Source organism: Tachyglossus aculeatus, chromosome 2 (genome assembly GCF_015852505.1).
Source record: "Tachyglossus aculeatus isolate mTacAcu1 chromosome 2, mTacAcu1.pri, whole genome shotgun sequence".
Classification (NCBI taxonomy): domain Eukaryota; kingdom Metazoa; phylum Chordata; class Mammalia; order Monotremata; family Tachyglossidae; genus Tachyglossus; species Tachyglossus aculeatus.
The window spans coordinates 34,670,838-34,696,552 of NC_052067.1; the positions used below are offsets into that span (position 1 = coordinate 34,670,838).

Sequence of the window (25,715 nt, forward strand, 5' to 3'; positions counted from 1 at the left end):
CTTTCTTCCCCTCTTTCTCTCCCTTTCCCTCTCTTTCTTCCCCTTTCTCTCCCTTTCCCTCTCTTTCTTCCCCTTTCCCTTTCCCTCTCTTTCTTTTCCCCTTCTTTCCTCTTCTCCCCCTCTTTTTCCCTTTCCCTGTTTTTCTCTCCCTTTCCCTGTCTTTCTCTCCCTTTCCCTGTCTTTCTCTCCCTTTCCCTGTCTTTCTCTCCCTTTCCCTGTCTTTCTCTCCCTTTCCCTGTCTTTCTCTCCCTTTCCCTGTCTTTCTCTCCCTTTCCCTGTCTTTCTCTCCCTTTCCCTGTCTTTCTCTCCCTTTCCCTGTCTTTCTCTCCCTTTCCCTGTCTTTCTCTCCCTTTCCCTGTCTTTCTCTCCCTTTCCCTCTTCCTTTTTTCCCCTCTTTCCCTCTTTTTCTTTTTTCTCTCCCGCTCCCTTCATGGTTTCATGGAAGGGTTGACTAAGACTAGATGACCAGTCCAAGAGTGATCCAGATGCATTAAGCATTTCTTATCCAGTGTTGTACTGAATAAAGATAAGTTTGGGATATCTCATTCTGAAGTCAGTACACTATTGCTTTGAAAAAAGTTAATGTAACTTTTGAAGGAGCTTAAGTTGCAGCCAGGGTATAAAATTTGGGCACTGGGAAAATGGACTCACTATAGAACTGAAAATGTCTAAATTGGCATCCCTACGGTAGTTTCAAACAGTTGGAATCAATTTTCCAGTCTCCCTTTAAAAATAGAAGGAATTTTTTTCCCAATTGCTTCATGGTTGTCAGATTCATCGTGACCAGGTTATTTCATAGGCATTTTTCTCTTTTGGTGACTTTCTGGGTGGTGATGAGGGAGGAGGAAACAATGGTAAAATTGGAGGAAGGAAGAGAAGGAAAAATTGCCAAATAACTTGTAGTTGAAAGAGTTAACTTTTTGTCTGTGTCTGTACCTAAAGAATGATAGCCCTACTCTAGATCTCACTCAAGATTCCTGATTTAGATTCAATTGTACTGTTCAATTACCAATCAATCAACTATTTATTGAGTGCTTACTGTGTGCAGAGCACTTTACTAAGCTCTTGGGAGAGTACAGTGAACAGAGTTGATTGACATCTTCCCCTGCCCACATCATTGCTGAAAGCAGTATTTTTCTTTATGATTGTCTTTGCGTTTATAACAAAACTTATGGAAGAAGCTTTGTTCATCTATATGTAATAATAAGTGCGATCTTACGCACTTACTGTCTGTCAGGCACAGTACCAAGCACTGTGGTAGATAGAAAATAATCAAACCACAGTCCCTGTCCCACATGGGGCTCAGTCTCAGGGGGTGGGGGAACCAGATATTCAATACCATTTTACAGTGGGGGAAACTGTGGCCCCCAGAAGTTGTGTGACTTGTTCCAGGTCACTTAGACAAATAGCAGAGCTGGGATTAGAACCCAGGTCCCCTGACTCTGAGGCCCGTGCTCCGATTCTTTTCTATTGGACCACCTGGGTAAAAAGAATGCCTCCTCCAAAACAATAGCTTATCCTTCCTTGAATTGCAGACAAGATAAAACCATAGTTTTGTCTGTCCATCAATCAGTTGTATATATTGAGCACTTAACTGTGTGCACAACACTGTTATATTGTCTTCTCCCAAGCAGTTAGTACAGAGTTGGTGGACTTGTTCCCTTACAGTCTAGAGTGGGAGACAGATATTAATATTTAAAAAATTAAGGATGTGCTGAGTTAGTGCTGAGTTAGGGGTGAATAAAGGGTGCAGTCTAAGTGCAAAGGGCAATGCAGAAGGGAATGGGAAAAGAGGAAGTGAAGGCCCCTTAGAGATTTGTTTTTAATAAGGCATTGAAGGGAGCGCATGTGATGGTTTGTCAGACGTGAAGGGGGAGGGAATTGTAGGCCAGAGACAGGTCGTGGGTGAGGGGTTGGTGATGAGATAGATGAAATCGAGGTACAGTGAGTAGGGTGGCATTAGAGGAACAAACTGCAGGCCCTTTTTTAAAAATTGCATTGAAGCTCTTACTATGTGCCAGGCACTGTACTAAGCGCTGGGGTAGGTTCAGTTTCATGTCCCACATGGAGCTCACCATCTTAATCATCATCATCATCATCAATCGTATTTATTGAGCGCTTACTGTGTGCAGAGCACTGTACTAAGCGCTTGGGAAGTACAAATTGGCAACATATAGAGACAGTCCCTGCCCAACAGTGGGCTCACAGTCTAAAGGGGGAGACAGAGAACAAAACCAAACATACTAGCAAAATAAAATAAATAGAATAGATATGTACAAGTAAAATAAATAGAGTAATAAATATGTACAAACATATATACATATATACAGGTGCTTTGGGGAAGGGAAGGAGGTAAGATGGGGGATGGAGAGGGGGACGAGGGGGAGAGGAGGGAAGGGGCTCAGTCTGGGAAGGCCTCCTGGAGGAGGTGAGCTCTCAGTAGGGCCTTGAAGGGAGGAAGAGAGCTAGCTTGGCGGATGGGCAGAGGGAGGGCATTCCAGGCCCGGGGGATGACATGGGCCGGGGGTCGATGGTGGGACAGGTGAGAATGAGGTACGGTGAGGAGATTAGCAGCAGAGGAGCGGAGGGTGCGGGCTGGGCTATAGAAGGAGAGAAGGGAGGTGAGGTAGGAGGGGGCAAGGTGATGGACAGCCTTGAAGCCCATTTTCCCCATTTAATCCCCATTTTCTAGATGAGAGAACTTAAACACACAAGTTAAATGACCTGCCCAAGGTTACACAGCAGACAGGTGGCAGAGCCAAGTTAGAACCTAAATCCCTCTGATTCCCAGGCCCAAGAACTTTAGCCCAAAACTAGTTAGTTGTGAAGTTGTGGTGGATTTCTGTCTGACGATCAAATGGCTATTAGACATTTTCATCTGTTTAGCTGTAATATATTTCCCGGGGCCTTGTTGGAGGGTGTGATTCTTATATCTCAAATGTAGAATTTAGGAGGTTTTTTCTTTTTTCCTCTCCAGAGAGCCTGAGCTTTGTGTATTAGGACGTTTTCATTACATTCATCTATGGGACTGTTAAACAATGTAGTAGTTTCAAAGATGCCAACACTTTCCATACATACATACATACATCTTCTAGACTGTGAGCCACTGTTGGGTAGGGACCGTCTCTATATGTTGCCATCTTGTACTTCCCAAGCGCTTAGTACAGTGCTCTGCACACAGTAAGTGCTCAATAAATACGATTGAATGAATACAATTGTGTATTCAGATATTTAAATACTTCATGACATCCTTCCCTCATTGTTCTTCTAGTGGGTGTGTTTAGTTTTCCCCCTTTCTTTTCAGTAATTGCCATCTTCTTGACACTGCTGTGTTGTGTTCAGTATTTCAAATGTACTTTCTGGATGTTAGTAAAAATCTTAATGTAAAAATGGTGTTTCTTGCAAATGAATGATTTTGCAGTCTGAAAATATTAATGGTTTTCTAACAGAGAAAATACAAATGTGGAAATTCAGATACTTGTTACTCAGTTTTCACCATGTTTAATGGTCCCCCTTCTAATTTGGACTTTGCTTTTTGCTTCCTAGGTTGCACGTTTTCAGCATATACCTAATGGTGAAAATGAGACAATGATTCCTGTATTGACTTCAAAAAAAGCAAGTGAACTACCAGTCAATGAGGTTGCAAGTATTCTTCAAGTAAGTGAACAAGGGAGTTATAAATCCTCACTTATTATCTCCTATCCTGTGTTAATATCCTATATTAATGTAGTGTTGTTAAAGGATAAATTAGAAAGTTAAACCTCATAACTTCTCTGGGCCTCAGTTACCTCATCTGTAAAATCGGGATGAAGACTGTGAGCCCCCCCATGGGACAACCTGATCACCTTGTTAATCTCCCTAGCACTTAGAACAGTGCTTTGCACATAGTAAGCGCTTAATAAATGCTATCATCATTATTATTCAAGTTCTGGCAAAAAACCCCATAAAAACCAAAAAACACTTCCCCAGGGCCAAGTACTGTGTTTGTTTAGATTGAAGTTCCGAAGTATTTTGAGAGAAAATAGAACATGCTGAAGAATTTAAAAAAGACTATCTAAAATAGCCAGGGTTTTATATAGTTGGTCAATTTTAAAAAGGCAGAGGAAACTTTTTTTTGTGAACTGCCCCCCGCCCCCAACAATCTTTTAAAGAAAAGGTGAAGCATCTTTTAGACCTAAATGTACTATGGTCTATGTTTCTAAGAGTATAGAGAAATTTAAAATTTGATTTCCCTCCCCATATCCACTTCCCAGCCTCCCTTCACCCATCCAAGCTGAGATGGTGGTCATTATCTGCCCCTCAATTCTAAATCACTTACACTGGCAGTGTTATTTTTCATATTTTGTAATTCTGTATGGCAAAATTCCAGAATAAGTTTTGCAGTTCTTCCTTGAATGATTTGACATTGAATCAAGAGAGCCAATGACTGAGTTGTGTTTTGGGTCCTAAGGTACTGAATTTGCATTGTCCAAGAGAAATGGAAGAATGAATAGCACAGTCAGGTGATTCATGCCCCAGAGTAGAGCTGTTTGGCATAAATGATCAGTTTCAATGGTTTGCATGGAGCAAATGAACCCGGTAATTACTCAGCCTTCCATTTCACGTGGCCATTGCTGTCTAAAGTACTAGGAATCAACTTTACTGATCCAGGAGACATCCATTGTTAGACACTTCTGATGTGTTTCATCTATGAGCAGAATTTAATGTTTTGATTACAAAAGAATGCCATAATTTATTTATACCTATGGTTTTTCCAGCTCAGGGTTTTGTCTTGATGGCAACTGAATGCTTGGAGAAAGTGGATCATGGGTGCACTTCTTGACATTAATCCTTTATCTTTCCAGAATGGAGAGTTCTAATGTTTTCAAACTACCCTTTTGTGAAGTCTTCTCCATTCCCCTGATTTTGCCCTCTTCTATACTATCTCCGGCTCTTTTCAAGCACACTCACCTGCATGATACTGTCCACAACCTCAGTAGTGTCCTCTTCATAAGTGAAGGCCAGGTAGAGATAATGTTCCCCCAGGTGCATTACTTTGCACTGGTTCACCCTGAAATTCATCAGCTATTTTCCAAACCGCCCAATTGGGTCCATAAGAACTTCTTGCCCCATATTCTTGGCATTTGTCCACATTGAAGAGCTTGGTGTCATGTGCACTCTTTGAGAATTCAATGCTTACTTCCTCTTCTAGGACATTTATGAGGTTGCTAAAACTGGCCCGTGCAGAGATCCTTATTGGGGGAGCCCCATTATTTATCTCCATCTTGAAAAGTGGCCATTTATCCCTTCCATTTCCTTTGTATTATATTTTTTTTGGCCCATTTTCTACTCATGATTTTCTGTAATCCCATGACACCTCTGAATTGCATTTGGTTGGGGAAATCTCATATTCTTTAGTTCTGTTTTCAATTGGGGCTTTTAGGTGTAAAAATGTGAATATGGAATTAATGAACCATTGAGTTCTGTTAAAGGGAACAGTTACAGTAAATAATGTCAAATTAACTTCAATTTTGGATTTCTTATGACTTAACGAGTGAAACTTCACCTCTCCGTGGTTTTAAATTCATAATAACTGACTGTGTTCCGAATCCAACAGGCTGATCTTCAGAATGGGCTAAAAAAATGTGAAGTTTGTCACAGGCGAGCATTCCATGGATGGAATGAGTTTGATATCAGTGAAGATGAACCATTATGGAAAAAATATATTTCCCAGGTGAAACTTCTTTTCCCTCTTCTCTCCATCCGTCATAACTTGCCATTCGTTATTTTGGGGAAGTTTTTCTAGATGAAGGAAGTAGAAGAACTCTTCAAATCCTCAGTTTAATTTAGAGCTATTGCAATGGTTGTTAATGTAGTGACTTCAGACAGTTAAGTTGATTATTTGATCTTTTGTGCTTTTGGTGTCATTCAGTGAGTGACTCCTTGAATGAGATAGCCAAGTTAACTTTTTTTTTTTAACACAATGGTCAATCATTCTGTAAGCACAAACACACCCTGCGGTACACCTGACAGTTCCATTTCTCATCCATATAAAGCTGAGAGTACTGAGGGTCATCTCTTCCACAACTGTCATAAGCAGCACACATGATGAATAAGATGTTAAATTGTCATTCATGTTCTTGAATGAAAAGTGTTTCTTGCAATTACTACTACTAAAGGGTAACATAGGGTATTTTGCTAGATAATATGAGACAAATTCAGCTGGACAAGGTATTTGCTTATTTGGGAAGTAATTTTTGGTAAGAAGTATAAAATGCTGAACTCGAGTGTCAGTGACCCTCTGTTAAAGGGCCAAAAAGTATGCTTTTATCTTGGATTCTAAGTCCTTGAGGGCAAGAAATATATCTCTTGTAATTCCTCTCTGCCCCAGTACAGTAGTTTTTTCACTTAATACTGTTGATGATGACCACTAAAGGCATCCATACAATGACCTACTTAAATAGACATAGACATTTATTTATTTAGCCACAGTCAAGTCAAGGCTTGCAAATTCTACATTTTAAACTCTTTATGTTCTATTAATAAAATGTTGACTTTTTTTAACCTGAGAATGCCTAAAGGGTCTTTAGGAGATAATATAACATATGAGAAGCAGCGTGGCTCAGTGGAAAGAGCCCGGGCTTTGGAGTCAGAGGTCATGGGTTCAAACCCCGGCTCCACCAATTGTCAGCTGTGTGACTTTGGGCAAGTCACTTCACTTCTCTGTTCCTCAGTTCCCTCATCTGTAACATGGGTATTAAGACTGTGAGCCCCCCACATGGGACGACATGATCACCTTGTAACCTCCCCAGTGCTTAGAACAGTGCTTTGCCTATAGTAAGCATTTAATAAATGTCATTATTATTATTATATAGCCCACCACTGTGACTTGCAGGGTTTTCTTATGTGTCCAAAATGTTGGGGCCTTTCTTCTTTATTTTCCCAGTTGTCTGTCACTAGACAGCGTATTGGGAGCAGGGAGTGTGTCTACTTATTGTATTTTACTTCTGCAAGTGTTTAGGATGGAATAGGTACTCAGTAAATAGCATTCATTGATTGATTCGTGCATGTGCACATGCACCTGCTTTAGCGTGCTGAGCTCTGAGATGACAGTGCCCAGACAAGAGGTTTTCTAATCAATAAAGCTTGGAAATCATTAGCCCCCTCTGTGTCTTGACTTTAGCACTCCAAAGCCATTCTCCTTATTCTTACAATTCTCCAAAAAGGAGGATTTCACCTAGCTGTTCAGCACTGAGCTGACATGTATTTAGTTTTGGCAGTACACCTTAAATTATCCAATTATTTTTGTCAAAAAAGCTATAATCCATATGGCTTTAATTTTCATCACTAAAATTAATCCCCAACAACAAAAGGAGCCAATGGTTGTGGTCCAGGGATGGAGTAATGTGGCCCAGTGGGTAGTGCAGGGTCCTGAAAGCAAGAAGGACCTGGGTTGTAATCCCAGCTCTGCCACTTGTCTCCTGTGTGAACCTGGTTTTTTTTTTAAATGGTATTTAAGTGCTCACCATGTGCCAAGCACTGTTCTAAGGGCTGGAGTAGATTCAAAATTGTCAGGTTGGACGCAGTCCCTATCCCACAAACTCACAATCTTAATCCCCATTTTACAGATGAGAGAACAGAGGCCCCGAGAAGTGATTTGCCCAAGCTCACACAGCAGACAAGTGGCAGAGCTGGAATAATAATAATAATAATAATAATAATAATAATAGCATTTATTAAGCGCTTACTATGTGCAAAGCACTGTTCTAAGCGCTGGGGAGTTTACAAGGTGATCAGGTTGTCCCATGGGGGGCTCACAGTCTTAATCCCCATTTTACAGATGAGGGAACTGGGGCCCAGAGAAGTGAAGTGACTTGCCTAAAGTCACACAGCTGACAATTGGCAGAGCTGGGATTTGAACCCATGAACTCTGACTCCAAAGCCCGGGCTCTTTCCAGTGAGCCACGCTGCTTCAAGAACCCTAGGTTCTTCTGACACCCAGTCCTATGCTCTACCCACTAATGCACCTTGGGCAAATCATTTCACTTCTCTAGTCTATAAGCTCTGGTGGGCAGGGAGCATGTCTACCAACTCTGTTATATTGTACTCTTCCAAGTGCTTAGTACAGTGCTCCGCACTCAGTAAATGCAGTTGATTAAAATGCATGTTGTAAGGCTACGTTGTATTAGAGGGCGGTAATCATCTTTCCAGAACAATACTGAATTTTTGTATATTCTACTTGCAGTTTAAAAACCCCCTTATTATGCTGCTTCTGGCTTCTGCAGTCATCAGTGTTTTAATGCATCAGTTTGATGATGCCGTCAGTATCACTGTGGTAAGAATCTGAAACTTTATTTCTGAAGTTTTACTTGCGTAAAATGGGTTTTACTTATTTAAATCAATCAATCGTATTTATTGAGCGCTTACTTTGTGCAGAGCACTGTACTAAGCGCTTGGGAAGTATAAGTTGGCAACATATAGAGACAGTCCCTACCCAACAGTGGGCTCACAGTCTAAAAGTCTAAAATTTAAAATGCTGATAATCTACATTCCTCTAGTTTACATAATTTTATTATGGTTCAACTTGTTATCTTATATAAAATGTTCTCTTAAATCCCAAGATATGTATACCTTTTGTACCCTGATGGTTTTCAAAATAAGTGCCAAAAATTGATTAAAATGTTGGTCACAAATTAATTTTAAAGATAAACCCCCACCTAAAGCTTGTTGGTCCATATAAAATGTTTGTTTTTATTTTGACTAGGGAGAATGTTTTTTGAGAATTGAGAACTGTTGAATTCTAAATTGAAAATAGGACCTTTGACTCTTAGTACAGTGCTCTGCACATAATAAGCGCTCAATAAATACGATTGAATGAATGACTCAGCCAATTATCTCCTTGAAATTCATGAGGACTCATGTTTTGTTGTTGCTCATCCCTCTGTCTTCTATTGGTTGTGAATATACACCAGATTCTCAATGATTAGAATGACTTGCCCCAGTTAAAATATTTTCTATAGCATTTCCTTAACATATCTCATTAGTTCAATTTATCTGCAGTAAATACAACTGACAGTGTGTATGTCCTTTTAGGAGTTTTAAATAATATTGGGTTACTTATGAGCAACATGGAGATAATTTTATTCAAGATCTCCAATAACACAGTAAAAATAAGTGAAGAAAATACCCGAAGAATAAAGGAGGTGATTAGACTAGCTTTAAGAATTAGTTTTATTTCTTTTTTGTGTCAGTTAATGTCAGACAAAAGGCAGATAAATAACCAATTTTAAAGTCTGGGCTAAAAATCTGTGTGTGCCTATAAGAATGGTAGGTTTTGAATGTGGTATCTTGCTTGGCATTTTGTGTTGGCAAAACTACTCTAAACAAATATTGCCCCCGTAACAGTCAGCCAGTGGTCTGCCAGAAAATATGAAACTCAGTTTTTGAGACATCTTTAATTTTGAAAGAGCTAATTGTTTGTCTTTGTGTTTGTAGGCAATACTTATTGTTGTTACTGTTGCCTTTGTTCAGGTAAGGAGCCTATTTTGCCATTTTGAAAATTACAGCTTCAAATTTAATCCTAACCATCGAGAAGGGCAAAGAGGGAGAATGAGGCTTTGCCTTCATAACAGCATGTTTAGTGGCTTGTCATAAGATATCTCAACTTAAAATTGCTTCTTCGGTTGGTTTAAAATGAAGCTATAAGCCACTTACACTGACTATGCCTATGACTTTTTGGTTAAAAAAAATTCAGCCTTGAATTTCTGAAGTTTTCTGTTGGAAGGTTAAAAGTAGTCCACGATTCATCAAAATACCGACATGAATAGGTTAGGGTGGGGGTGTGGATTTAAACTAATATAGAGTTCCACAGGTGGTGGTATAGTAATAATAATAATAATAATAATAATGATGGCATTTGTTAAGCGCTTACTATGTGCAAAGCACTGTTCTATGTCAACAGTACAGATGGGCCATACGTTAGATATTGTAGCCCGATGAAATCGGTCTTTCTGGCTTGTTTAAAATTTTGAACTTATTTTATGAAGCCAGCAGTCTTTGGTTGCTCATGATAATAAACCTGTTCTCCAAAGCTACCCAGTCAGAGTCGTTGCTGTGACAGCCCACTTCCTTTGCAGTTTATGCTAAAATTGTCTGTTCAAAGATAAAGCAATTAAATGGACACATAGGAAGCATCCAGTTGGAGAAAACTCCATAGGTCTGTGTTTGAATAAAGGACTAACGTGCAGCAGTGTTGTCTAGTGGAAAGATCACAGGACTGGGAATCAGGATCTGGATTCTGATCACAGCTCCTTGACTTGTCTGCTGTGTGACTCTGGGCAAGTCGCTTAACTTCTCTGCGCCTTAACTCACCTGTAAAATGGGGGTGAAATCTCCCCCCGTCCAAGTTAAACTGTGAGCCACATAAGAGGCATAGACTGTCTAACCTGATTAGCTTGTATGTTACTCAGCACCTAGTGAATGCTTAACTAGTACCATTCCAAAAAAAAGAGGCAAATATATAACCATTTAATTGCATTTAATTCTCCTTTATTTAGGCTGAGCGTGTTAATTAAGCGGTAGTGGTCCCTGGTCTTTGAGTGGCTTATGGCTTGGTAACAGAACTGGTGCTCTAGAAATTAGTTTTATCCAGTAACATACAGTCATAACTTTCCAATTCTATGGAAGAGTTGTGAGGGTACACACGGTGATGCAAACTTAGTTTTAAAGACTTTGAAGGACTCACAGTAATAACTGTGGTGTAAAAAGCACTTCAGTGCCAAGCACTCTACTAAACACTGGGATAGGTACAGGATAATCAGGTCATGCACAGTCCATATCCCACATGGGGTAGAATATAATTCAGTTTATATTTTAGAATTCAGTAAGTGCTTTCAGAATTTTGAATATTTATGGGTATGCACATCTGTTCAAATTGGAAGATAATGTTAATGGTGAAATTTTACTCATGTGTGGCTGAAAAAGATTGCATGACTGGCCATTCCGTCTCATTGTGTCCACATAAGGATCGTCCATTTCCATATGTAATGCACTTGTTATTTGTAGTGCCTAACGCTTTTTTTAAAAAAATTCTGCTCTTAGATTCCAAATCCTTGTAAAACCTCTACCCTGATTTCTGATTGCTATATTCTAGGCTTGGTATACTTAGCAAAATTGTCTCCCAGTTTTCCACAGAGATGCCACCTCGTTTGCTTAGCTGTCCCCTCGGTCCCTGCCTTCAGCTTGTCACAGAGCAACTGCTTGGATATTTTGCACTCTTCCCTTCTCCTCATATATCCTGCCTCTTGCAGCTGTCTTGGCGAGCGTTGCTATGATACTGGTGGATTTACTGCCTTCCAGGATCTTATGTGCAGCCTGTCTTGCTATTTGATAGGTATGATGAATAGGTTCCCTTGTTGGAACTGATCAAGGTGGTGCTTAGTGATATGTGATAGATCCACATCTTGCAAGTGTATAGAAATTATACTGAAATAGCTGTACATCTTCAGCTGGATTTGAATCCTGGTGCCACGTAGTCTGTCGAAGGACATCCTTCAGTCCTGGATTTAGCTTTCTCTGAATCATTCTGAGTGTGGGATGCTTAGCTGTATTTCGTGACAACACTCCGACGGGGGGAGAAAAAGTATATATTTGGCTGTGTGTAGGTCCTTTTCATTTCATAACATTGGTCTGCTGTAGGCTGGTTCATGACCGTTTTCTGTATCTGCAAAGAAGTTCATAATCTCAGGATTGCAGGTGTTGAGAAGCAGCATGGCTCAGTGGAAAGAGCCCAGGCTTGGGAGTCAGAGGTCATGGGTTCTAATCCCAGCTCTGCCATTTGTCAGCCTTGTGACTTTGGGCAAGTCTCTTAACTTCTTTGGGCCTCAGTTACCTCATCTGTAAAATGGGAATTGACTGTGAGCCCCACCTGGGACAACCTGATCACCTTGTATCTACCCCAGTGCTTAGAACAGTGCTTGGCACATAGTAAGCATTTAACAAATAACAATAATAATAATAATAATAATGTTGGTATTTGTTAAGCGCTTACTATGTGCAAAGCACTGAAATGCCATCATTATTTTGGGAAGCAGCATGGCTTAGTGGAAAGAGCCTGGACTTGGGAGTCAGAGGTCATGGGTTCTTATCCCAGCTCTGCCACTTCTCAGGTGTGTGACCTTGGGCAAGTCACAACTTCTCTGGGCCTCAGTTCCGTCATCTGTCAAATGGGGATGAAGACTGTGAGCCCCACCTGGGACAGCCTGATCACCTTGTATCTACCCCAGCGCTTAGAACAGTGCTTGGCACATAGTAAGCGCTTAACAAATACCATCATCATTATTATTCTCTTAGTTCAGAGTCATGAGCATATAGCAGCTTTTGTTCGATTCAGGTATTTATTTTTGATGATGCCAATAGCCTGTTGACTTTCCTGGAGGCTAGGAAGTATAAAACTAGTGTAAAACTAGCTTCCGTGATTCTAACTCCATTCTCAAAAACGGCTGCTGGCGATAGTTTGGTAGTTTCACCATAAAGGTACTCCTTATGGTGAAGGGCAATTGGTTAGATAAAACACCTGAGATTATGACTTAGATGTGAAAACATGGAAACTGATACATTTCCTGAGAACTCCCCAAATACTTTTGTAGCTTTCAAACTTGGACTACATGTTTTGTAAGGTCTGTAGTATAGAAGGCTTGATGTTCCCTGAGCTCCAATATATGAAAGCCACTTTGTGACTCTGGGAATGTATTTTAAATGGCCTTCAGTGACCACATCTGAATATCTCTGGCTGGGAATTTACCAGCTTGAGAACTGAGAGATACCATGATTAAACTGACTGTAGGACTTTTCACCTTCTGGAATATGGAGTCCAAAATCATGTAGAATTTCTTTTCTCCTGAAGTTACCAAAGTAGAAAATACTTCCTCTGTGTTAGATTTCACGTCTCACAGATTTCCCATTCTTCATGTCTCCAATTGCCTTCATTCTAACTTTCTGAAGAAACCAGTGGTGTCACTTGCTGGCCACTTCTGTATTCTCTATCTTATATTCAGCTCATTTTCTATGGTGAAAGTTTTTTTTTTTTTAAATATCATTTATCTGGTTGCCACAAAAAACTTTCTACCAGGCACTGGTGCTTTGGAAGTGTTTTATAGGTCCAGGACCACAAGTCCTTGGTGTGGTATTGTTGGTCTGATCTAGGCTCAGATCTTTCCAGGTGGGTTATCCCACTATTTTGTCTTGCCTGCCACTTGTTTTGCATGCTTTAGTGTGGCAATACATTGCTTTTCTCCAAGGAGCTCTGAGTAACTTCAAGATCAAATATATTCTGTTTGTATTAAGGAGTCCCTAATCTTAAAGGCTGCCAGGTAGAGCATGTCATTTAGGTGATGATGATGATGATTTTAACAGTAAATGGGTACAGTGGTACTTTTACTGTGAAGTTCCGTGCAGGTGTCTTCATTCTCCAGTAAAATGCTGGGCCATCTGGATGTCACTGTAGAGTGGTGGTTGTGTCACCAAACAACAGATAATCCAGCATTTGGCATTCTGTAAAGCCATAATAATATGAATATTTTTCTGGTCTGGACGTTAAGCTGTGATAAATACAATTCATATCAGATAGGAAGACTGGGTCACCAACAGCACGGTCCAGAAATGCAGTTACCTGCTTGGAAGCAAGGCTCATTACATTTCGATTCTGTGGCTAGGTTGTGTGAGGAGAATGAATGATTGCAAGTATACTGAATAGTTGTTGTAAATAAGCTAAAATAGAGCATAAAAGAAAAGGTCTGAAAAGCTATTTTGAAGACTTATTGTAGTTTCAAAAAGTGCAGTGTAGCACTCAGGCTCCCAGCGGTCCACTATCAGCCTGGTATGAATAATCGAATATTTAGATTATATATAACAGTCCTAAAATTGGTGCAACTTTTAAGGATTTCAATGGTTTTTGTACTTGCATGGATTAAAACTTTTCATAAAACCAGTTTTTTCCTCTAGAGGATTTTGTTAGCTGAATGTACTGATTGTGTATTTAGTACACAGTTGTCTCTTTCCTAGCAATGCAGTGGAAAAAGCAATCAAAATCAGATTATTGGAACCTTGCCTGATTTTGAGTTGTGCACTGGTAACTTGCCAGAAACTGACTTTACCTATAACAGAACACATTAAAGCCACCCTAGGGTGTAGAAGTAATAAATGCAAAAACCACAGATTAAAGGAGCTATAGTAATACAAAATAATTAAAATACAAGAAATCCGGTGACCGTTCCCACAGTAATGGAAACATGGACTCTCATGTGCCTTTAATACTCTATATTTATGATGCCTTTCATCAAAGGCCCATGTAAAATTATGCTCAATAAGCTTCAAAACATTCCCCTGTGATGCAGGTATACAACATGTAGTGGATTACCCTTTTGAAAACACATCTCAAAAAAGTCTAACAATAAAGCATCATTATTATGACTGGAGTTGGAAGTATGTCTGGTAGGTTGTCTTGCTTCTAAAATGTAGTCATGTCTTAGAAGATAAGGATCACGGCCTGTTTGTATAATATACCATTCAAAAAAAGTTGATTTTTCACTTGGGTAGCTCCAGTTGATGTGAGACAGAATTTGGAATCAACAGTCTTGTTGGATAGGGGCAGGTTTTGTTGTTACAGGTTTCAGATAGAGTTGTTTAATTGTCAGTTAATGCAGAGCAGCCTGAAGTTTTTTCTCTTATAAATTTAGGAAATTCCAAGTAAGTCCCCTGGCATAAGTAATAATAATAATAATAATGATGGTATTTAAGTGCTTACTATGTGCCAAACACTATTCCAAGCACTGAGGTAATCAGATTGTCCCTCGTGGGGCTCACAGTCTTAATCCCCATTTTTCAGATGAGGTAACCGAGGCACAGTGAAGTGACTTTCCCCAAGTCACCCAGCTGACAAGTGGTGGAGCGGGGATTAGGACCCACGACCTCTGACTCGCAAGCCTGGGCTCTTTGCACTAAGCCACGTTGCTTCTCTTATTCAGGGACTAAATTTTTGTCTCTATTGAACACCAAGCATAGAATCTTCTTTGTAAAGAGGCTTATTATTCTCTTATAACTTCACACCCTGAAGACTCCAGGAATCCCCCTAGGTCTCAGAGAAAACCTCTCATTTAGAGCTCCAGTGGAGACACTGCATCCAGCCCTAGCGCGCTAATGTTCAGCCGGTCAGTCATGGAGCAGGACATTTTGGCACCCTCTGAAGGACTGGAATTACTGCAAAAAAAACCAAGACCATGTGGCATAGTTTTTGGCACAGTTTTGGTATTGATTAGCTTTGTTTTCTTTTCTGCGTAATGTTCATAATTAAAATTATATTCAAACACTTCCTTTCCTTTGACTTCATCTTTCTTGTTGTAGGAGTATCGCTCAGAAAAATCTCTTGAAGAGCTGAGTAAACTTGTACCACCAGAATGTCACTGGTATGATCTTTGCTTTTGTCTAATGTAGAATGAATGGTCAAAGTGGCCACGTAGAAATATCAGAATCCAGTGCTTATCCAATCCAATAGAAGCCAGCGATGCATCATAAGCATGCCTGGTATTTACAAAGACGGTACGTCAATTTGAACCATGGAATCTCGCGTTTTAAAAATTGATCCTGACTTAGGAAGTCTCAGGATGTTTCCATAACTTAAGTACAATTTGTCCTGTGCAAATGACTTTAAATATCTCACAGTCTTCAATTGTATTACCGAACAGATGGCTCAACACATAAGTTTCTTGTTATATGAGCCATTTTGATGGCCAGAATGAAGGAAACACTCCTTACCTTCGATTCTAATAGTTGAAGCATTGGTAATATGTATTTCTGCCTCAGGCAAAGTAACTAGGAAGGAATCCCCGAAATGTGTGGTGTGTTTTTAGTGAATCATATCTCTCGTTTCAGTGTGCGTGAGGGGAGGCTGGAGCATACGCTTGCACGGGACTTGGTTCCCGGAGATACAGTATGTCTGTCAGTGGGTGACAGAGTTCCTGCTGACTTACGCCTATTCGAGGTAAGCCAGGGGCTTTCTAGGAAGAGCAAGGGGTTAGGGAAGAGAAGCGGGGTGCGGGGCGGGGTGCATGATGACAATAAGGTGTGGATGTAAACCAAAGTATTGACTACTAAAATTTGATAGTTTTTTGCCTTCCAGTTTATCCCACGCAGACTGAATAGTTGCAGTTTGATTCTTGTCAGACTCATCAGGTTGAATCATCATCATCATCATCAATCGTATTTATTGAGCACTTACTATGTGCAGAGCACTGTACTAAGCACTTGGGAAGTACAAATTGGCAACATATAGAGACAGTCCCTACCCAACAGTGGGCTCACAGTCTAAAAAGTGGGCTCACAGTCTAAAAATCAGTTATAGTCAGCATATTCAGAGAAGCAGCGTGGCCTAGTGGGAAGAGCATGGATCTGGGACAGAGGACTTGTTCTAATTCCGACTGTGGCACTTACCTGCTGGGTAACTTTGTGCAAGCACGTAACTTCTCTGGGCCTCAGTTTCCTCCTCATCAGTATTTACTGAGCAATTACTCTGTCTGCAAAGCACGGTACTAAGCGATTGGGAGAGTAGAGTATCATCATCAGTGGGATTTATTGGGCACCTACAATGCTCTGTCCACAGTATTACACAATTGGGAGAGTACAACACCAGAGTTGGCAGGTGTGTTCTGTATCCACAATGAACTTACAGTCTAGAGGGCGAGACAAGATATTAATATAAATAATCAATCAATCGAATTTATTGAGCACTTACTGTGTGCAGAGCACTGTACTAAGCACTTGGGAAGTACAAGTTGGCAACATACAGAGACAGTCCCTACCCAACAGTGGGCTCACAGTCTAGAAGGGGGAGACAGAGAACAAAACCAAACATATTAACAAAATAAAATAAATAGAATAGATATGGACAAGTAAAATAAATAAATAAATAGAGTAATAAATATGTACAAACATATATACATATATACAGGTGCTGTGGGGAAGGGAAGGAGGTAAGACGGGGGATGGAGAGGGGGAGAGGCAGAGAGGGAGAATAAATAAATAACATAATAGTTTAAAGACAGGTACATAAGGATTGTGAGGTTGAGGGTAGGGGGAATATCAAATTCTCAATGCCTGTTCTTCCTGCTCAGATGGTGAGCCCCCCTGTGGGACCTGATTATCTTGTATCTACCCCAGCGCTCAGTACATAGTAAGCACTTAACGAATACCATGATTTTTCTTGTTCTAAGTATTATTTAATGGACACCAGTCATTTTAATTAAAAGTTCCTGAAATGTTAGGGATTAGCATGTAGAATTCCAACTTTGAAAAGCAGAAGCGAGTATGATTGAGGTGGCAATTAAATATTTTGAGTTACTGAATTTTTCCAGAAATTTGCTTTTTAATTAACTTCTTGAGTGGACTGTTGAGGTTTGCTTTTCACAGGGACAAATATTGTTCCAAAATTTTTCTTTGGTTTGTTAATATAATTTAACTTTAAGTTCAATTTCTAAATAAGACTGTGTTTTTGTTCTTTGATATATTCTTTTTTTTCCTGTTTTTGTTTACTTTGCATCTAGTACTACTACTGGGAATGATGGTAATATTGTAGAACAGTTAACTTTTGATCAATTCTATATAATTCACAAACTAGATAGATTGTAGGTAGCAAGAGAAAGAAAACTGGTTGTCATTCTTCCGTCTCACACTCTACCTGAGAGTGGCTAGGTAAAGAAGACGAAGTGAAATTCAAAGTGGGGTTCTATCTAAAAATAGTCATACTTCAACTGTACAGGACTTTTTTTTGAGCACTTTTGTACATTTATGACCTTATTTATTCTTATTGTATTTCAGTTAGAGAGGGCGGGGAACAATTCCCACTCCCCATTGAGGAAATAGATGTACAGGGAGGTATATTGACCTGCCCCCGGCAGGCTAGGGAAGAACAGAGACTCTGTAACCTCAAGTCTCCTGATTCAGTCCCATTCTCTTTTCACTAGACCTGACTGCTCCCTGCAATCGTATACACGAATCTGTCTTTTCCTTTAGTTTTGCAGCTGCTGCTACTGACAGTGAACGTATGTATAAGAGCGTGTATGTATGTGCAGATGTGGCTGAAAAGATCATGTTTAACAATCTGTTCCGCACTGCGAGCATGTAAAATAGTTCCTTGCCGAGCGGATGTGCTTTCCCCCACAGGGCTGTTTTGTTTTGGGGACTGCCTTGCTCAAAGAGAGCAACTCCTTTCCCGATTGATGTGTCTCAGACAGGGTTGTCAGCTGCAATAATCTCCCAACAGGAATAAAAGGAATAATTGTGGTATTTTTCAAGTACTTCCTACGTGCCAAGCACTGGGGTAGATGCAGTACAATCAAACAAGTTATTGTTCCTGTCCCACATGGGGCTTAAAAAGTCAAGGACTGCTGTATAACATTGTAGGAGATTGGACCTTACTGTGTCTTCAAATCACCTTTTCTGTCCTCTGTGCTTGCATCGGCTATTTGAGTGGCTGCTAGGGAAGCCTGCTGTCTTTTCATTTATTTCCATCCAGCAAAGATGAGCATTGCCTCAGTGCTGGTGAGCCATTTCCAGGGCCTTGCTGGAGACCTTGTGAAGCAATCTGGAAGTACCAGCGTTGGTAAATCCAGGTGTCTCAACCACGTAGAAAGTTAGAACCCTCATAGCTTTCTAAACTTTGAATTTGGTGTGAAACCTGATGCCCTCTCGTCACTCAACTGTCTCCCAATAGCTTGATGCAGTAGTAGTAATGATTGGTATTTCTCAAGCCCCTCCAGAATGCATCAAATTGTACCGAATGCTTATCAGAGGACAGCTTCACCACTTGTCTGCTGTGTGACCTTGGGCAAGTCACTTCACTGGCCCTCAGTTATGTCTTCTGTAAAATGGAGATTGAGGCTGTGAGCCCCACATGGAACAGGGACTGTGTCCAGCCCGATTTGCTTGTATCCACCCCAACACTTAAAAATAATAATAATAATAATAATAGTGGCATTTGTTAAGCACTTACTATGTGCAAAACACTGTTCTAAGCGCTGGGGGGGGATACAAGGTGATCAGGTTGTCCCACGTGGGGCTCACAGTCGTAATCCCCATTTTACAGATGAGGTAACTGAGGCTCAGAGAAGTTAAGTGACTTGCCCAAGGTCACACAGTAGACATGTGGTGGAGCTGGGATTTGAACCCATGACCTCTGACTCCAAAGCCCGTGCTTTTTCCACTGAGCCACGCTGCTTCTTAATACAGCGCCTGACACATAGTAAGTACTTAAAAAATACTATTATTATTATTTTTTTTCTGCCCGAAGTGAGCTTATCTAATGGGCAAAATCTCATATAGAACGTTAATTATCTTCAGGTGTATTAGGAGTAGTAATATCATTTATTTTCTCTTGGAAAAATTGTGATCAAAGATCAAATCATTCTCAGAATGACAGTATAACTAGGGAGATCCAGATCCCTGAGACCCAAGATTTTATCCTTGGCGCATTTTTTTATTTTTCCAGTCAGTCTCTATACTAGTCATTCTCCTCTTAACATTTTCTGTTTACTGAAAAGCATTGCTGGGTAGTATTTTGCCAGAGAAATGGAAGAAAACACATCTTAACTTCACTGTCTTCCAAGTCATTTGCACATCTCTTGCTGAAACTACTAGGATTTCTTCAGTTTTTGAATGTTTGCAAAAAGGAATTTTCTTAATTCCCTCATCAGAGCTGATCTTTGAAAGATAATGCAGGTTTGATATAGTTAAGATTGTTATGGAAATTGTTTTAATGTTCTTGGTAGAAAAAAGCAAGAGCTTTGCAACTGGGGTTTCTAGTAGCACTACCACCGACATGGAAATAGATTTATACAGACCTCTCAAGGCATTTGTTTTTCAGATTCTCTAAGAGATTGGATTCCACCTTTGACCCTCATCTTTGTCACAGACATTTCCTCCATTATCTTCCTGTCTAATCTTCAGCATTAATCTGCTTCTTCTTAGAACCACTCAATTCCAGGTTAAACCAGGGCCTAGAAAACATGCTGTTTGTTTTGTACAATTGACTATTGAGAATCAATGTCTTTGATCTGTTTTTCTTCCCTCATTGTGGTAGTGAAACTCAGACAACCTGCTGTCCATTAAAATTCTTGTGAAAGTTCCTTCAGAGCTGCCGTTTTTCCCCACTTATTCTGCAGTGCTATAAAAGATCATAAGCTTCTGGACATAATTTAGTATCTTCAAAATTCCCTGCCCACATCAGTGGTGTCAGTTCTTGCCTTAAACGTTGGCTCAAAATATATAAAACCTATCAATCCAATAATATTGAAGATAAAGGGCAAATTGAAGAAGGCTTGATGATATCCAGTATTCAGAGCATTAGATGATTTCATAAATACTCAGGGCAGTGCATCAACTATATAACATGATGTAAATTTTCTCTCTCTCCCCTCCCTCCGCTCCTCCTGAAGGCAGTGGATCTTTCTATTGATGAATCCAGTCTGACAGGGGAGACAACTCCTTGCTCCAAACTGACAACACCTCAACCAGCTGCGACTAATGGAGATCTCACTTCAAGAAGCAATATTGCTTTCATGGGAACATTGGTTAGATGTGGGAAAGCAAAGGTAAACATTTTTTTCTGGTAAAGCAGTTAGTTTCCTCATCCAGCAATTTGAATCAGCTCCTTCCTTCCAAAGAAATCAAGAAAACTAATCACTCTGAAGAAATATCTTGAGAAACTGAGATGGGAAGAAGCTTAACTGGTTTACCCGAGGTCACCCAGCCAAATTAATGGGGAAATTGACACAGTTCTAATGTACTGAACCAAGCTCTATTTTTTGGTTCTCACCTTTTAAAACCATGCTTTTTAATGAAGCCCGTTTATATGTGGCTCAGCGTGCAAAATGCTTACTATCTATTGTAGACATTTTGCGGTGATGGTATATGCTGCCTGAGACAGTCTCTTGCTGTAGTAGCAGTCAGATAATTTGTTTTGCTAGATCTATTTTAATTCATTATTTGGCACACTTTTTAATCTGTTAAATATCTATAATCTGCTAAAAATTAAAAATGTGTCAGATGTTTTCAGATTAACAACTAATGTTCTCTAGAATTTTTAAAATTCTCTAGAATAGTTTAATAAAGCAAACTGCAGTACTGTAGCCCTGACTTCTACTGTGGCCTAGTCTTATGGCTTGTACTGAAAAATTAGATGAGGAGGAGTTGGGTTGGATTGAAATGGAGAGCGGAATCCATTCTTTGTGTTGTGTTTTTCCCCAGGGCATTGTTATTGGAACAGGAGAGAACTCGGAATTTGGAGAAGTTTTTAAAATGATGCAAGCAGAAGAAGTAAGTACCAGAATTTACCAGAGTATTTAAAATTGACGTGATTTCATAAGTGAAATCCTTAACTGAAAGGAAGCAAGGCATTTTTGGTAGGAGGTGCTCTTTTTATGTAAATTACTATTTTATTTGTGGCCTTAGTCACCTTAGTCACTCCCCTCCTTTATCTCTGGCTCTGTAATCAGGAAAACTGTAATTGGAAAGGCCACAATGAATATGTCATTCAGAATTAACACTATTCTTTATGTTCAAATATGAGTCTGATCTTTATACAGGTTCATTTTTGAAGTTTTGTGACTGATAACCTGTAGGTGCATGTATTTCTCTTGAAGAATTAAATTGCCATTTTCTTTCTCATGACAGTTAACTCAGTATGGTTTAGAGCTTATTTTTGAGCTTATCTATTCAAAGATTGTGAAGAAAAATCATCTGAAAGCATCAGTATTCTAGTGGGTTAAGTGTTAAAGGATGTTAAAATTGATTGAACCCAGAACTTAATCTCTGGCAAATTACTTTGTCATAAATTTGCTTCTTGATTTGGGAAAATTAATCAGCAATGGAAGAAAGGGCTACAAAAGATGAAAATCCCAATTTCCCGTATACAGAGGCATTATTTTTCTGATATGTGTTATCAATATTGCCCTTCAGAGACTTTTAATTAAAGTATTTGGAGTACTTCAGAAAGCTTTGTTCAAAATGAATTTAGCATGATTTCCATCCTCTTCATTAGACAGACAGTAAGTATGATGGCTGAATTGACAAGGTTAAATTGACAAACTTTGTGACATAATTAGTAAGAGAATGCTGAGATTAGGATGAGCTAGGTACCAAATTCTAATCAAGTCCAATGTCCTGGCCAGCAGGCCATGCTGTTAGTGTTAACCAAAAGGACTTTTATTAGTTTTCAATGCAAAATCAATCTTTGTTATCACTTCATCAGTATTCCTTTCATTTTGGGAGGCAGCCCAGCCTAGTGGGAAGAATTCCAGTCCCAACTCTGCCACTGGCCTACTGTGTGACACTGGGCAAGTTTCTTGACCTCTCGAAGCCTCAGTTTCCTTGTCTGTAAAATGAGAATAAGATAAATGCCTTCCCTCAACTCTGAAAATGTGAGCCCCATGTGGGAAAGGGACTGTATCTGACAGATAAACCTTGTATCCACTCTTGCATTTAGCACATATTAGGTGCCTAAGAACTATCATAATAGTAACAATTCCAGTAATGAAATGAAATTCTCTTCATAGGCATCTGTAACAGTACACTTTAGTTGACCGAAGATGATGTATATCAGACACTAGGCTAAACATTAGCATTTGGCTCTTCTCTATCAATTTTTTATTTAGGAAAATTTTTCTTAGGAGTAGAAAAAATAAAAGAAAGGAACCCCCACTCCATTTAAATTTTTTTTTTAAGAATTCTTTAATCTCTGCTGTGACTGCACTGTGAAAATTATAGTTTCAGGGCCACTAATTTCACACACTTATTCTGATTTCATCTGCGCTCAATAAATGCCATTGATTTTTGTGCATATTTTCATACTTGAGTTCTGTAAATGCGTTCGTGTGTTTTTTAGTTAATGCTGTTATTACTTTACCAATAACATTTTCAGTACCTCTTGGACCATCAAGCTAATTTTAGGTTTTCAACTGGTAAATGTTTTTTGAGTGCCTGAGTATTATGGGAATTTTATTGGACCCTGGAACACAGTGGTTTACTTTGGGTATAGGGACTAGTGATATAACTTGGCCCAAATTCAACCTTCCACATACTAAGCACAAGGGACCACACAGAGATGTTATGAATTTTTTTTTAAAAAGTAAGTACCTGGGTTAAAGGATTATTTGAGCAATTTAATCATGGCGCTCCCTCTATTCTTCCATTTCACAAAGGCTCCAAAGACACCTTTGCAGAAGAGCATGGATCTTTTAGGAAAACAGCTTTCCTTTTACTCTTTTGGAATAATAGGTAAGAGGAGAGTGTCTGAACTGCTACCTAAGCATTTCTGTTTTGGTGACACAATGGCAGGCATTGTTGAATTGATTGATGACCTGCCTGAAAGTGGCAACTTCACATGAGGCCTTAAAATGTATGTGAATCTTTTTTTCCACTCTTTTTCTTCATGACTTGTTCCCATTTAAAATATTTACGGCCTGACGCTGTCAGATTCGGATCAAGAAACTGTATGAACTTTTTTATTAGTTGGTTTGTGGCCTCCCTCCAAATTGTGGGTGGTTTTTTTTAAACTAGTTACTTTTTAGGTGTTGAGTGCTCAACCTCAACAAAATTCTCCTTGCTGCCACTAGGTATTACAAACTTCTATAATGTCATCAAAGTAGCCATTTAAAAATCAATCCCTGGCAGTGCTAATCAGGTTTCATATATAATTGGCAAGTATCACCCTCTAGTCAGGCTTGAAGTGAGAGAGAAAGGGGGAAACAGGATGATGTTAAAGTATATGATTTTAATTTGAAATAAGGGTTGAACTCATAAAATGTAGCTCGATGGTTTCAGCTTCTTCAGATAAGTGAAATGGCAAGCCATCACATCCTGCATTTTAATGCCTCTAAAGGGAACACCATGACTCTTCTGAAATAGTCCCGAGCTTTGGTAGTCATTAAAAAGGCAATTTGGATGCAGTACAGATTTTATAGTCCAGTGTGTTGCACAATTTAAGTGCTCAATTAATGCTACTACAACTGCATTTTAATATGATTTATCTTTAGTCTTCCTTACGTTCCCTCCGCAGGTTTGTTGCAGTGTGGCTTAGTAGATAGAGCATGGGCGTAGGAATCAGAAGGACCTGGGTTCTAATCCAGGCTCTGCCATATGTCTGCTGTGTGACTTTGGGCAATTTACTTAACTTTTCTGTGCCTGTAAAATTGGGACAAATGTGAGCCCAGTGTGGGACAGGGACTGTGCCCAACCTGAATTACTTGTATCTATCCCAGCACTTAGAACAGTGCATGGCTTAGAGTAAGCACTTAACAAGTACCATTGTTGTTACTGATTTGATTCTGTTTCAGGGATAATTATGCTGGTTGGCTGGCTACAAGGAAAGCATATCTTGGATATGTTTACGATCGGTGTAAGGTGAGGCCTTTAAAATAGAGAAATGTTTGTCTCCATATTGAAGTATTGATTTTTGGTCTTGTGAGAAAGGAACATTTCTTTGTGACAAGCAGAATTTTAGGTCCATTGTGGGGTTCTCAGGAAGACAGACCTCTGCCCTGACTCCTATTTAGTCTAAGAATGGGTATACGGTGTAGAAATAATACATCACAAAAGCCTTATTTTAAGTTCTCCTAGTAGTGTTGGTAATTGTGGTATTTATCCCTCTAGACTACATGCTCCTTATAGGCAGGAAAAGTGTCTACCGACTCTGTTGTAGACGGACACTTCCCAAGTACATAGTAGAGTGCTCTGCACACAGTAAGTGCTCAAAAATTTGATTGATTATATAAGGGCTTAACTCTGTGCCACACTCCATAGTCATAAGAACTACTTTTCTAGAGCTGAGCATTTTGAATAGTTCTTAATGTGCAGCTTCTGTTGCTTGATTATATGAGGACCCTCCCCCATAATTCCAGATTTGAATTTACAATCTTCAGTCTAATAGGTTACCCCCGCCCCAACCCCGGGCCCTTCTCCTGACCTCGCTCCTTCTCTGCAGTCTCACGTTTCCTCCTGCTTTCAGGACATCTCTACCTAGATGTCCCACAGACTAAACACGTCAGTCAGTCAATTATGTTCAGTGCATGAAGTCAATCATATTTATTGCTTGCTTACTGTGTACAGAGCACTGTACTAAGCACTTGGGAGAGTACACTATAACAGTAAACACATTCCCTGCCCACAGTGAGCTTACATTCTAGAAGTCAAAACCGATCTCCTTATCTTCCCACCCAAACCCTGTCCTCCCCCATCTTTAATAATAATAATAATGACATTTGTTAAGTGTTTACTATGTGCAAAGCACTGTTCTAAGCTCTGGGGTGGACACAAGGTGATCAGGTTGTCCCATGTGGGGCTCACAGTCTTCATCCCTATTTTACAGATGAAGTAACTGAGGCACAGAGAAGTTAAGTAACTTGCCCAAAGTCACACAGCTGACAAGCGGCGGAGCCGGGATTAGAACCCATGACCTCTTACTCCCAAGCCCGTGCTCTTTCCACTGAGCCACGCTGCTTCATCTTTCCCATAACTGTAGACAATACCTCTATCTTGTCTCACAAGCCCATAACCTAGAAGTTGTCCTCGACTCCTCTCTCTCATTCAAACCACATTTTCAAATCAGTTACCAAACCTTGTTAGCTTGACCTTCACAACATGGCTAAAATCCACCCTTTCCTCTCCAACGAAACTGCTACCATGTTGATCCA

General features: G+C 39.8%; 1 protein-coding gene across 2 annotated transcripts in view; it reads left to right on the forward strand.

Annotated features, from left to right (window-relative positions):
• Nucleotides 1–25,715, forward strand: part of ATP2C1 (ATPase secretory pathway Ca2+ transporting 1) — a 96,839-nt gene that overhangs the window by 26,332 nt on the left and 44,792 nt on the right. For both annotated transcript variants that reach the window (XM_038759936.1, XM_038759935.1), the window contains 10 exons: nucleotides 3,547–3,657; nucleotides 5,597–5,713; nucleotides 8,225–8,314; nucleotides 9,475–9,510; nucleotides 15,379–15,440; nucleotides 15,907–16,015; nucleotides 20,463–20,618; nucleotides 21,274–21,342; nucleotides 23,226–23,301; nucleotides 24,360–24,426. In XM_038759936.1, the coding sequence (XP_038615864.1) occupies nucleotides 3,547–3,657; nucleotides 5,597–5,713; nucleotides 8,225–8,314; nucleotides 9,475–9,510; nucleotides 15,379–15,440; nucleotides 15,907–16,015; nucleotides 20,463–20,618; nucleotides 21,274–21,342; nucleotides 23,226–23,301; nucleotides 24,360–24,426 (893 nt within the window). Of the gene's footprint in view, nucleotides 1–3,546; nucleotides 3,658–5,596; nucleotides 5,714–8,224; nucleotides 8,315–9,474; nucleotides 9,511–15,378; nucleotides 15,441–15,906; nucleotides 16,016–20,462; nucleotides 20,619–21,273; nucleotides 21,343–23,225; nucleotides 23,302–24,359; nucleotides 24,427–25,715 lie in introns of those variants that run through there.